Below are 13,971 nucleotides of genomic sequence, written 5' to 3' on the forward strand. Positions count from 1 at the left end.
TTGGCAGATTTTTAAAATATTTGAATTTGTTGATATGGAAAAAACTGGCAAAGACAGCAGTATGTATTGTCATTTTTTAAAGATTTTATTTATTTATTTGAGAGAGAGAGAGCAAGGTGGGAGGAGCAGAAGGAAAGGGAGAAGCAAACTCCCCATTAAGTAGGGAGCCCCATCCCAGAATCCTGAAATCATGACCTGAGCTGAAGGCAGCTGCTTAACTGAGTCAACTAGGTGCCCTGCATATATCATTTTGATGTTCAAAAAAGAGTATAGACTTGTTTTTCTATCTTGGTAGTTTTTGTTTTATCTTGGTAGTTTTAATGCCAATTTAGAGAGCTAAGCAATGACTTAGAAGCCAGAATGCCAGTTAGTGCTAAAACGGAATCACTGAGTGACCACAGGACTTCCTTCTTAGCCAAATTGAGAGAGAAGATGACTGTCATGAATCATACTAACATCCTCGAAGCATAGCCCTCTGCTGATTTAGCTGGCTGCAGATCAGTACCTTTATTGTTTCACCCACTGGTGCAAGGTGTGTGTGTGGGGGCATTCAATGGTTTTGATGATCCTTTGTGTGTATCGAAGTGAGAAAATACCAAAATTGAGGTCAACTGATTCCCTAGAAGGAATCTTAAAGACCATATACTTTGTTTTTTAACTTACTCATCTTAATATTTCTAAGATAATATCCCATAAGAAATCTAAACAATACGTCCTTTTTGTTATCTTTTTGGTCACCACCCAATGCTGCTTTCTTCTCCAGAGATAACCAATTTTTTTTCTTTTTAGAAGGAAGGGCAAAGTCTTCCTTTTTTTTTTTTTTTTAAGATTTTATTTATTTATTCATGAGAGACAGAGAGAGAAGCAGAGACACAGGCAGAGGGAGAAGCAGGCCCCACGCAGGAAGCCGAACGTGTGACTCGATCCAGGGTCTCCAGGATCACACCCTGGGCTGACGGCAGCGCTAAACCGCTGCGGCCACCCGGGCTGCCCCGAGATGACCAATGTCAACTAGTTGTTACATAGCCTTCCATTCCTTTTCTGGTACAGGTACATAATATGTCTTTATATGTGTTACATATGTATTTTTGCATTAAATACATGATATCACACTGTACACACTTAATTATATTTTCACTTAAAATGTTTAGAGAGAGCTCTTTTATCTACATCTTACTCCCACCGTCTCATCTAATTTAAGCTCCTCATTTTGCATACGTGGAAACCTAAGTCTAGAGTAGGAAAACGATTTTCCTAAGGTCAGACAACTACGGGCTAGGGACCAGAGCCCAGCTAATTATTTTCAAAATCAAACAACAAAAAAAAAATCAGTTGTTATTTAGTGAACAAAGTCTGCAAAAACTGAAAGGGGAAAAACCCACTCGGATTCAATCTCTCTAACAGTTAAACTTAATTTTCTCTCTTGTCTGGATGCAGAACTCTTTTACATCGGTGTAACCAAAGCACGAATTCGACTGGGGTTCGCTTTCCCACTTGCTGTTAATCCGATGTCCATGCCATTATGGAGTTAACTAGACCATTGGCAGTGAGTGGTGACCTAAGACTTGACCGAGTTAGCCAAGCCCTCTCTCCACTAACCAAACGGCTTCCACTGTACTGAACCCCTTTCTCTCAACCCTCAAGTTCCCATCACTTGCTTCACCTTCTCCTGGATCCTGGATCCGGTCCATTCTCATCCCCCTCAAAGCCATTTGTCAACGCAAAGCGCTCCCTCATCTCCACCCTGGGTCTCCAGGGGCATCTTCTTACTCCCCTGGACAGGGGTCGCCGGGGGGGCTCCCCGAGGTTCCCAACAGCAGGCTTCACCCGTCAGGCCTCGGAAGCCCAGGAAGGGGGGGTCGCCGTCGGCCACGCCCCGGGGCCCTGTTTGGGAACCCCCAGAATTTACTGGAGTGGAGAGACTGCGGGGGTCACGGTGGGGTCAGGGCGAGAGGGCGAGGCCCGCCTTCTCACGTGACCCTGTTTCCCCCCCTGGGAGGAGTTCGTTTTCCCACCAGAGGGGGCGCTGGGGCCGAGGGGCAAGGGGCTAGGGGCCGCCTCGCTGCCTTCCTGCGTGTTCCTGGGCGTCGCTCTTGGCCTGGGCGGTGACGCTATCTGCCCGCGCCGGGGGCGGGACGCACGTGACGCCATCTCCGGGCGCCCGGCTAGGGGGGCGCTGGGTGTGGGGCGGCTCCGGGGCCGGGGATGGCGGCGGCCGCGGTGGCGGCGGCTCCGGGACGAGCGGGAGGAGCCCAAGGAGCGCCGTGAGATGGGCCGGTGAGTGTCGCGGGAGTGGGGGCTGCCGGGCGGCCTCTCTGAGGCCGAGCGGGCCTGGCTCGGAGCTTAGGAGGAAGTGGCCCCCTGGAGCCATGGCCCCGCCGGACCGGGGCCCGAGAACCGCGGACCCGGAGAGCGAAGGAGGCCGCGCCTGGAGCCCCGCGCGCTTTTCTCCGGCCCGGCCCGGAAGGCGGCCCCAGGCCCCGGCGCCCCCGCGGCCGTGTCCCCGCGGGCCGGGGTGTCCGAGGCTTCGGGGCGAGAAGGGGCCCCCAAACAAGGAAGCATCCCCTGCGGGGCCTTGCCGCTGCTCCTCGGCTTCAGGGATCGCGCCCCCCCGCACCCCTAAGCGTTAAATTCCCAGTTTGGGGCCCTTCCCTCGTCGAAGCAAGGATTGCAGGATCACGGGAAGCCATCACCCGTACGTAGTCTCTCCCGAGCTCCACTCTCTGGCGGGCGCACCTCTCGCCCTCACCGAATTTCGGGTTCCGTCTCTTGCTTGTGGGCTCTGACTGGCAGCATTGGCAGCTCTCCGGAACAGACCCCCGGCCCCGTTAGCTCGGTGGGGTCCCAGGCTACGTCTCTCCCCACCCACAAGTGCTCTTTGAGCCCCCACCCCTGAGGAAGAGGTTTCAGATTCCGAAATTGTTTGGCGTTGTTGGAACCTGATTGCACAGGCTTGGCTCTTTGTTGTCATTCGCTCAGACCTTTTGAGCGAATCTTTTATTTATTTTATTAGGTCGTGTTTGGAGAACCCAGAGGCAGGTTTTGCTTAAGGTTTTAGTTGGCAGGAAGCAAATGTAATTCAGAGATTGGAGATGTGACCCCAATTTCTGTTGCGAATGAGGGAGAAAGCTAATTGCCTCTCAGTTAACCGGGGCTGCTACCGAAGAAGGGATGCAAGAGTCGTGCCCACTGTGTAATTTGTTTACAAAACTGAGGATTTTTCCTTCCCCTCGTTTTCCTATCTCATCACCTTTTCTTGTACATACACCTTGCCAATCTTAAGAGATAAATGTTGCTTCGGTCTGGTTAAAGGCTTGCCATTCTGTAGGACTTGGATAGGGCAGTGGATAGTTTCTCAGTGCTGGTCAATACTGCTTTATCTGGCGTCCGAGATTAACGCTTTTCTCTGGTCCTTGATGTTACCGGCATGTGTAGATTCAGATATTGATAGTTTAGCGTGAGTTTTGTTTCCTCATTGTTAATAAGCTACATTAGGACCCAGGCAGTGTTTTCATTTTCTGTCACACCTGATTCAGCACTTGGTACGAAGTTGTCACTCAGAAATTTTTACATACACATACAAGATTCGTTTTTGTTTTTTTTTTTTTTTACTCTGAAAATCTGTTAATAAGGCTTCCCCTTGAATGACTCCCCCTTGACCTCTTTTTCTGCCCCAGAAACATAAATAATTGTTCTTTTTCCTCTAGTGCCACTTTTCTCATTTAAATAACCTCCACATCTGTGTTTTCATCAGCCCTGAATAATAGTGAAATCCATGGAGTTGATTTTTCCAGCTTGCCATTGTTCACATGGGAATAATGTTGAATCTTCCATTTTTAGTTGTGCATTTACCTGGAAATTGGGATTGGAAGTCAATTTAACCTTTGGGGAATAAAGTACAGGGAGAGAGTGAAGAATGTGATGTTAAGGAAAACAATGAAATTTGACATACATTGAACATTTTTTTCAGGGATGTCTTTCTATATATTTAAAGCTATTTCCTCTATTCAAATGTCTAGACACTCTGCATAAATGTGCTGTTACCTCTGGAGCAGAGGATGAGGCAGGGACTTATGGACTTTAATGTTTTTGTAGCTTTAGAATTACCTTTCTTGATGACCCTGGGGAAAAGGAGAGGCTAGGCTCCTGCTTACTTTATTCCTGTTTCTGTCTTCTAGGCTCCCAAGGCAGCGGGGAGGACACTGCTTCTTACTACAGCTGCTCAGAGGCACCACTGGAAGCTCAGGTAAAAAAGGGAAATTTGGATACCTTGTTGCAGAAAAATACATCTGGGATTCAACAATGGAAAAACAGAACAGAGTGTAATATCCAGATCCAAAGATCTGGAGCCTTGTTTGGAAGAAATAGGTGACAAAGTTCATATGCATTGAAATGTACAGACTGAAAGAATATTTTATGACAGTGGATAAAAGCATGTATGAAAGGTAACAATAAGAGAAAGGGGAGAGAGAACTTTCTTATGGATCATAGAGACCTAGACATGTTTGAAGGAATAGAACCAGAATTTAGGAAGTGTTGCCTAGAGTAGACCTAGGGCAGTGGAAAAGGAGCCATTGGCAAAAGAAAACACACAGGAAAAAAGAAAGAGAATGGATGAAGAAAGTACATTGAAGATAGTCAACGAGAAGAAAAGCAATCTTTCTAAACTGGGGGGGGGGGGGGGGGGGGGGAGTCTTTGTGTGTGGCCAGAGAGTTTTGTTGCTCTTTAGGGAGGAGGAGAAACAACTACATTATAGAACACAGAAGTGCAATCACTTTCCTCGTGGGGGAAATGTAGTATTTCCTGGGGCAGAGAAGATGCTATTTTTCACTGGCATCCCGGTCTTTGAGGTAGTAGTGATATGAGGCAAAGGAGGATGAGAGTTTAACTAGGCCTGGGATGGGGGGATGGGAAAGGTGAGATCATAACCCGAATTGGGCTGGGGAAAGGAAGCGGGGATGAGGTCATATGTTGGAAAGAAGATAGCACGGTAGTCTTTGGTGACAAAAGGAGAAGCTTAGGAAAAAGAACTGGCAGCAACAACCATGTGGCAAATTTTCTCTTAGGGGAGAAGGCTGGGAAGAGTCAGGATCCCTATCAGAGGCACAGCTAATCATGAAACTGTTGGTCTTGCTGGGATTGCAGAGCCCACAGGTTGTTGACGCATCAATGAATGTTTGTTCTTGGAGCTCTATGCAGTTTCCCTGACTGTTTTCATGTCCTGGATTGGATGAATGAGGGGAGGGTGGCATCCATGTTTGCTCCTTTCTCATGCTTTTTTCCCCATTGATCCCCTTTGTTCCATCTTCCTCCATGGGCACAGTTTCTGCTATTTCCTTTGCCTTGGTTCGCCCCTAGGTTACTTTTCTTTGCTTCTGATTTGTTCCCTAGCAGATGTGGGCGCCCCAGCCAGCAGCAGAGAGGGGTGCAGGGGAGCCACAGAGAAGCCCCTTCTGATGCCCCAAGGAGCAAGCCGACCCCTTCCAGGCTCCAGGAACACCACAGAGCAATATGAAACCTGTTCATGAGAGGAGTCAGGAATGCCTTCCACCAAAGAAACGAGACCTCCCCGTGACCAGCGAGGATATGGGGAGAACTACCAGCTGCTCAACTAACCACACACCCTCCAGTGATGCCTCTGAATGGTCCCGAGGGGTTGTGGTGGCCGGGCAGAGCCAGGCAGGAGCCAGAGTCAGCCTGGGGGGTGATGGAGCTGAGGCCATCACGGGTCTGACGGTGGACCAGTATGGCATGCTGTATAAGGTGGCTGTGCCACCTGCTACCTTCTCCCCAACTGGCCTCCCATCTGTGGTGAACATGAGCCCCTTGCCCCCCACATTTAATGTAGCGTCTTCACTGATTCAACATCCAGGAATCCACTATCCCCCAATCCACTATGCTCAACTCCCGTCCACCTCTCTGCAGTTTATTGGGTCTCCTTACAGCCTTCCCTATGCTGTACCACCCAATTTCCTACCAAGTCCCCTCCTTTCTCCTTCTGCCAACCTCGCCACCTCTCACCTTCCACACTTTGTGCCATATGCCTCGCTCCTGGCAGAAGGAGCCACTCCTCCCCCCCAGGCTTCATCCCCAGCCCACTCATTCAACAAAGCTCCTGCCACTTCCCCACCTGGGCAGTTGCCACATCACTCAAGTACTCAGCCACTGGACCTTGCTCCAGGCCGGATGCCCATTTATTATCAGATGTCCAGGCTACCTGCTGGGTACACTTTGCATGAAACCCCTCCAGCAGGTGCCAGCCCAATTCTTACCCCTCAGGAGGGCCAGTCTGCTCTGGAAGCAGCCGCTGCCAACGGACAGAGACAGCGAGAACGAAATTTAGTAAGACGGGAAAGTGAAGCCCTCGACTCCCCCAACAGCAAGAGTGAAGGCCAGGGACTGGTGCCAGTGGTAGAATGTGTGGTGGATGGACAGTTGTTTTCAGGTTCTCAGACTGCACGGGTAGAGGTGGCAGTGCCAGCACACCGAGGGACCCCAGACACCGACCTCGAGGTCCAGCGGGTGGTTGGCGCTTTAGCTTCTCAGGACTATCGTGTGGTGACAGCTCAGAGGAAGGATGAGCCCAGCCCCCTCAACCTGTCGCATCATACCCCTGACCATCAGTGTGAGGGGCGAGGGTCAGCTAGGAACCCAGCAGAGATGGCCGAGAAAAATCAGGCCCGAGGGTTCTACCCTCAGTCCCATCAGGAACCGGTGAAACATAGACCTTTACCCAAAGCAATGGTTGTAGCCAATGGCAACCTGGTGCCCACTGGAACTGACCCAGGTCTGCTGCCCATGGGCTCGGAGATCCTGGTGGCATCAAGTTTGGACATGCAGGCCAGAGCCACCTTCCCAGATAAGGAGCCAACGCCACCCCCCATTACCTCCTCCCACTTGCCCTCCCATTTCATGAAAGGCGCCATCATCCAGCTGGCTACAGGGGAGCTGAAGCGGGTGGAGGATCTCCAGACCCAGGACTTTGTGCGCAGTGCCGAAGTGAGCGGGGGGCTGAAGATTGACTCTAGCACGGTCGTGGACATTCAGGAGAGCCAGTGGCCTGGATTTGTCATGCTGCATTTTGTGGTTGGTGAGCAGCAGAGCAAAGTGAGCATCGAGGTGCCCCCCGAGCACCCCTTCTTTGTGTATGGCCAGGGCTGGTCCTCCTGCAGCCCTGGGCGGACTGCACAGCTCTTCTCTTTGCCCTGCCATCGGCTGCAGGTGGGAGATGTCTGCATCTCTATCAGTTTACAGAGCTTGAACAGTAACTCAGTTTCTCAGGCTAGCTGCGCTCCCCCAGGCCAGCTGGGTCCCCCCCGAGAAAGGCCTGAGAGGACAGTGTTGGGACCCAGAGAGCAATGTGACAGTGAGGGGAAGAGCCAGCCGTCAGGTGAGGGCTCCCAAATGGTAGAGCCCTCGCAGCCGGAGCCTGGTGCTCAGGCCTGCTGGCCAGCCCCAAGCTTCCAAAGATACAGCATGCAAGGGGAGGAGGCGCGAGCTGCACTGCTCCGTCCCTCTTTCATTCCGCAGGAGGTAAAGCTGTCCATCGAAGGGCGTTCCAATGCAGGAAAATGAACCTCTCTCCCAGACCAGGACTGGGGCTTTACCCCGGAGCTGGGCCTCACCGTGCGCAGGCAGAGGATTTGCACATGCCGAGCAGGGAAGGCGCTCTTGGCAGTGAGATTGGGGGGGAGGCGGAGGCGTGAAGGCAGCCTCCCGAGGCAGGGTCTGTTGCTCGTTACCGCACAGCACCCTTTCAGGACAGCCCCAGAGGGTGCTGTGGTGGGGAGCAGCAGGCCTGAGCCAAGGGAGGATGGGGGTGCACACAGGATAAGAAACATTCCAAATATCAGGGCCTCCCTGTTCTTTCCTCCCCATCCCTAGCTCCTGCAAGGGGAAAGTCAGGCTTTGGGGGCAGGTGGCAGAGGGAGGGAGCAAAGAAAGAGCCAAAAATGATGATCCACAGCTTATAGTAGCAGTTCAACTGTCTGAAGTTTTTTTCCTTTCTTTTTTGTGGTGGGAGGGCAGGAAGCCCCATGATCGGGATTAAGAGGGTTCCCACCCAGAACTCTTCTTTTGAGAGCTGTGCACTTTAAAGGGTGATTTTGTTACAGACGTCTGTGGGTTTGTGAGGGAGAAGCACTCATCTGCAGGACTCTGCTTGATCTGTGCTTCAGCCCTTTCCCATCTCCCCACTGTTCCTCCCACAAGGCTTCTAGCACCAGGAGAAAGAGAAGCCCCTCCAGGGTTCAGAGTGAAGTCCTGCTTTGGCGGGGACCCAGGCAGGGGACTTTGGGAGAAAGACCTGATGGCCAGGTAACTGGGCTCTAGGCAGGGCTTCTGGAAAGGTAGCTGACCTAGCAAAGGTCCTTGTACCCAGCATGCCAGACCTACTTCGAAATCGTAACAAATTTCTAGTTCATAATGGTGAGTTTTGAAAGAACCAGTGGACCTTTGTCCCCAGTCCCCTACTCTCCTCCTCTGTCTATGTTGTGCCTAAGTGCCTGCGCTGCCCCCACCCTTCTGCTGCCCTGTCCTCTGCATGGTGTCTTGACCTGGGCCTACTTTGTAGCTGCACTGCCTTTCCTTTCCCCTTCTGCAAAATTGTTTTTGTCCACTCTGACCAAGACCTCTAGTTTTTAGCGTGTAGGGGTCTCTCTGATTTCCTCTTCAGTTATAGTCCCTGTTTTTAAAAACTCATAAAGAATCATGTCCCCTCCTCTCTGCAGCTGAACAGCTTGGTAGTGAAACAAGAAGGGAACTGTGCCCTGGGTCAGGGCAAATAGACCTGGCTGGGCAGTGCCCATCCTGGTGTTTTTACACAGCCCCTCCTATCTCACTCCACTTCCCATCAGCATTCAGGCTTCTCCAAGCCATCCCCTCCCACAGCCAGCTTGAAGGTTCTGGGATAGTCTCGATAAGTTTCCGGTACCTGAAATCTTCTACATCGTATTTTGTGGTGGAGTGTTCTTCTGCAAAGAGCATTCTCAATCTTAGTTGCATTTGCCCCCTTGTGTGTTAAGTCCATGCTCTCCACAACTTTTAGCATTGGCTTGGACTGTGGGTTTCCACTGGGTATTGAGAATTAGGCTCCCCCACCAGCTTTCAGGTGGGTGGGTGGGTTTTTTGTTTGTTTTTCAGGGGTCTTCAGACTCTTGAAGCAACTCAGGGTATTGTCCACCCAGCTCTCTGATGAGGCTTCTCCCAGCGTATGATCCTGGCATTTCCTTTAGAAATGTACTTGGACTGGCTGAGGCCTTGCCCGTCATCAGGAGTCCCAAACCTCTGAGGTCTGATCTTTGCTCTGTCGAGGACTTCAGGCAAGTCTTGTGACCTCTCGCTCTTTCACTTCCTCCCCAGCTGCCAAATGGGGATAAATAATCTTACCTACCTCCTAGGGGGAGGGGGAGTTCTGAGAATGGAGTCATTCTTAGTGTTCAGGTGCTAAAGGTTGTTCTCCTGGGGGAACAAAGTGACTGAGACTGGCTTGTATGCTACAAGCCCAACACGCCACTGTTTCATTCCTAGAGAGCAGTCAGGTTTTAGAGGCCCATACAAAGGAAGCTGTTGACCTGACTGTGAGGACTTCAGTCTCTGGGTCACCTCAGAACCAAACGCCAACTCTGGTGAACACTCAACCTTGTATGCTTTTGGGATCCTCACCTTTCCCTTCTCTGACCCCCATTTACTCTGAATGCTGCTTTCTCTGGCTTGTCTCCTATAGAGGGGGGCCTGTGGGGCTAAGTCTTAGGGGAATCTTCTCAGATGACAGCCCTGGGAGAAGGCCTCATCTCTGGCTATTCTGTGATCGACTCATTCCTAGGGATTATTGTTTGCACGGGTTTCTCAGAAACCTCCTTCCTCATTGGGAGGCTCACCAACTGAATACAGTGGCATGCACACAGTAGACACTCAAGAAGTGTCCATCAAGGACACCAATTGAGCTTCCTCCTGGTGGGAGCAAACCTATGTCCAACCAGATACAGTAGTTTAAACTGAGTGACCCTCCACTTCCCAGCCTGGTAATGTCCACTTAACCCTGGAAAGAGAACATCTTGTGCATATTGGCAAGTTGTGCCCTGACCTTTCTGCTGCTGTTCCTCTTTTGTCTCTTGCCGGTGAAGAACATCAGCAGCTCTTCTCATGTATGTGTATGGAATATATTAATACTCGGTTCTACTAAGCTGCAGAGGTGTCTTGGAAAGTATGGGCTCCCAGGAATAGAAGCTCTGTGCTCTAAATCTTGGTCAGAGCTGTGTCATTCCACTTGCTTTTTCCCTCTGGTTCAGTCTTCTCATCGAGGCATGAGAAATAAAAGGAGCCTGTGGTGGTCTGTTCTTCCTTAAAGGAATTTCCTAAGTTGACAAGAAACTGAAGAGTGGTTTTGAGATAGCATTATAGTGGGAAGCTGTCAGCTTTTTGAGAAAGGGGCAATTGAAGAAGGCCAGAGCCGTTCCCTTGGTGGTTTGAAATTCCCAGAGTTCAGGAATAGAAAGGAGGACTCCTAACTCTGGCACTAAACAGGAATGGCTATACCAGTTTGGGAGTAGAGTGACCAAGTGAAGGATGAGTAATACATCCAAGTCTTGGATCATCGTTCCTATCAAGATTAGTGTACATGGGTGTGTGTGTGTGTGTGTGTGTGTGCGCGTGCATGGTTTGTAGTGGCATGGGGGAAGGGAATTCAGAGCTGAATACTTGTGCCCAGGGGGAGGGGCCCTAGCAGATCTGGCTGACCCTTCCACAGTCTTGGTCCCAGTTGGTCATAACACCAAGGGCTTTGCTCTGTGCTGCTTTGCCACTGCTGCTGTCTGCTCACTGTCCTGCTGCCTGCTACCCTTTAGAGCTCCCTGTCCTTCCATGTCTGAGCATATAGAGGAAATCCAGGCATCCTGTGCATTCTTACCTGTGCAAGTGTTACTTTATAGCAAAGTCTATTGAATAGGGATAGTATGAAATGCTGCTGGTGGGCTGGCGAATCCAAAGGGATGTGGCTTCAGTGCTTGTCAGGAGCCTTTGGCTCCCAATATCTGTCTTGAGGGAGAAGCAAGCAGGTCTTATTAGTGGGCATTTTCTATGTATTAACTGCTTTCCTTTGTGGTATCTTGTATCCTGTTTTTAAAAATAAATGATGGGGAACCAGGTTAGGGCCTTTGTCAGCATCCTAGGGAGGTTCATCTGGCTCCAGTTCTGTGGATTCTGGGGTGAAGAGGGTTCGGAGTGTGACCGAAAGAGCCCCTCAGTGGGGTTTAGGGTTTTTTTTCGGTGGACATCGTAGGAGATAAACAGGGTGGTGGGATGATTTAAACCTAGAACATGCAGACATATTGGAGAATTGAATGATCACACTGGAGATGAAGGGTGGACATGGGCTGACTGGGAAATGGCCTGGGTCTTTTGGAGTAAAGATACCTGATTAACTGAATTGGCCATGGAGATAAGGTTACAGTCTGAAGAGCAAAGTCAGTTGGGTAGAGGCCAAGTTTTAGGGAGACTTCCTGGCCTCTTAGGGCTAAGTTTACTAAACCACACTGAAGCTACAGTACTTTCCAGATGGGAAAAAGTGTACACTACAGTTGAAGAGCTGGACTGTGCAAGATTGGATGTTGACCAGGAACCTATTAGCCCTCTGCTGGGAAGCCTTCGCCGTCCAGCTTCCCTGGGCTAGGGAAGGCCTCCCACATTATGCAATAATAAAATAAGCATCTGGGTCTTTGCAGCTATCAGTTGCTCTTTCAACTCTAGGGTTCATCTTTGGGCCAGAAACCTGATCTGGGCCTAGGATGACACTGGCCCTGGAGATGCTAGAGTCGACTGCACTCTCTCCTTACCTGCAGACTATGCACAGTGCCTGGGGTGGAAGGAGGAGAGGTGGTGCGGTTTGCCCTGCTGAGCCTCCCCAGCAGGAACAGTAGTAATAAATGCACTTTTCACACTAAGGTTTCTTTATTAGTTCTCCTGTTAAGCCTAGATCCTCCCCCGGTAGATTGCAAACTTAAAGTCTGTGTGATCCCAAAGCCATTCTACTGCAAATGCCCAGCAGTGAAGATGGCCTCAAATTGGGTTCCTGTCTGCAGTGTATGGCAGCAGCCCATGTGCCTTTACCTATTGTCAAACTTACAAGCATTTATTTCTGTCTTTATGACTGTCACGGGGACCGAGGTTCTTCAGAGAGTGAGCAAGCTGGTGACACAGTGGTTTTACACCCACTCCCTGGACAGGGAGTTTGCACATAGTTGTGAGCTGTGAGTGGTTAGTGCATTGGTGGTATTGCTGAAGGCAGGGTTCACCCCTATTTGCTTGACACTCACACTCAAGAGAATATAGATTGTGCTGGGAAGAGACTGACTGTACTCGTGGCAAACTTGAAGTATTAAAATAAGGCTGTCCCCCTACATCCTTCCTAGTCACACACAGGATCCCTGTAGCCAAAACAGTATATGTTCCAGCTGCAGAGAGCAGATTGCTCTCAGCTTGCACAGCACCTTAGGGGAGGGAAGAATATATGGATAGGGAATGGGGTGGAGAAAGGAAACGGGAATGTTGTCATCAGGTGGCTTTAGGGTCCTGAGGAGTAAAGAAGGACGGCACTGGGGAGGTCTGGATGGATCTGATTTGTGTAGGAGTTCCCTGTAGATAAATTACTGATCCCCCAACTACTACCCCCAGTATGTAATGGCTGAATTAATATGTAATCAACTGCATTGTATCTAAAGCCTTAGAACTAGTCAGGTGCTCCCCCCACCCAGTACCATTTCTTACCCTCTAATCCTACCTGATCTTTAACAAAGCATTAATAATTCTAAGGATAATCTCTATTTTGTTGTGCTTTTTTGTAACTGTTTTAAATAAATCAATTTGTACTGTATATTTGTACTTTTGTGAGATCCTTTTTGCTGTTTTACCATTTTAAGTCTCTGTACTTGGCTACACACAGATTGTATTTTTATTGTTAATGCTCTTCTTATGGATACCTGCATTTAACTTGTGGACTATGTAAACACAATATATATCAATATCTATATATCTATATATCTATCTATATAAACTACTAGCTTTTCCTTTTGGTGTTTGCGCCTTCTTCTTATCCCAGCCTTAGGTGGTGGCTGTTGGGTGGGGGATAGAAACCCTTCATGGGAGAGCTTGTAATGGCAAATAGTGCCCATCTTTATGTGGTGGGCTCTGGGCAGATTTGCACGTTCTGTTGGTGTGTATATGTGCTGCCGAAGTGAGCATGTGCACGTTCTGTTGGTGTGTATTTCAGTGACCCAGAAGTCTACCTATAGGCTTAGATATTAGCACAATCAATCACAAGGACCTGTAGAGGTCCTCACTGCTGGCCTTTTCTCCAGTTCTTTTTTTTCCCCTCAGGAATGCTGCCAGAAATTGCTGAAATACATCAGCTGCAATCATAGCTACTGCTTCTAAACTAGAAAGCCTGCCAGGAGGAAGAGGCAAAACACTCAGATACAGGACTGTGACTCAGATACATTTATTGAGCACTTACCAGGTGCCACAAACTATCCTAAGTTACATATATTAATAATTATCAATATGTTAATTATATACTTTGTATATAATAGTCATTTGTTGCTGATACTATTAGATCCATTTTGTGTTTGTTTGGGGAAACCAAGACAGGTTAAGTAACTTGCCCAAAGTTAGTTTTTCAATGGCAGTACAGCATTTTAAATCCAGGCATTGGGGTTCTGAGTGTATTAACTCCTAGTTTGTTGTGAAAATTAAATGAGATAATCTATGTAACATGCCCAGAAAAATCTTTGACACATAGGTAGTGCTCAACCATTTTGAAACATCCCAAGTAGGACTTCAGTATGGAGCTCTGTGAGACAGGCATTTGACTTAATTTTAAGTACTCTCTTTCAAATGTCCAGTACTTTGGAATAAGCTTATTAAAATTTTTGTGTTCCCATAAGAGAAATATTTCAGCCTGCCTGGTAGGAATTAAC

The 13,971-nt window shown here is 49.1% G+C and overlaps 1 protein-coding gene across 3 annotated transcripts; it reads left to right on the forward strand.

Annotated features, from left to right (window-relative positions):
* The first annotated feature begins 2,161 nt into the window (after window positions 1-2,161).
* ATXN1L (ataxin 1 like) lies at window positions 2,162-13,062 on the forward strand. Of its 3 annotated transcripts, XM_025426727.3 has the most exons (4): window positions 2,162-2,277; window positions 4,179-4,246; window positions 5,068-5,155; window positions 5,396-13,062. In XM_025426727.3, exon 4 carries the CDS (start codon window positions 5,513-5,515, stop codon window positions 7,574-7,576), a length of 2,064 nt encoding a protein of 687 aa, XP_025282512.1. In that variant the 5' UTR covers window positions 2,162-2,277; window positions 4,179-4,246; window positions 5,068-5,155; window positions 5,396-5,512; the 3' UTR covers window positions 7,577-13,062. The 3 variants fall into 3 exon arrangements, with proteins under 3 accessions (XP_025282512.1, XP_048966671.1, XP_025282511.1); XM_049110714.1 differs by lacking the exons at window positions 2,162-2,277; window positions 5,068-5,155 and having other exon boundaries at window positions 4,177-4,246; XM_025426726.3 differs by lacking the exons at window positions 2,162-2,277; window positions 5,068-5,155 and having other exon boundaries at window positions 5,393-13,062.
* The last annotated feature ends 909 nt before the right edge of the window (window positions 13,063-13,971 follow it).

This window comes from Canis lupus, chromosome 5 (genome assembly GCF_003254725.2).
Source record: "Canis lupus dingo isolate Sandy chromosome 5, ASM325472v2, whole genome shotgun sequence".
Lineage (NCBI taxonomy): Eukaryota > Metazoa > Chordata > Mammalia > Carnivora > Canidae > Canis > Canis lupus.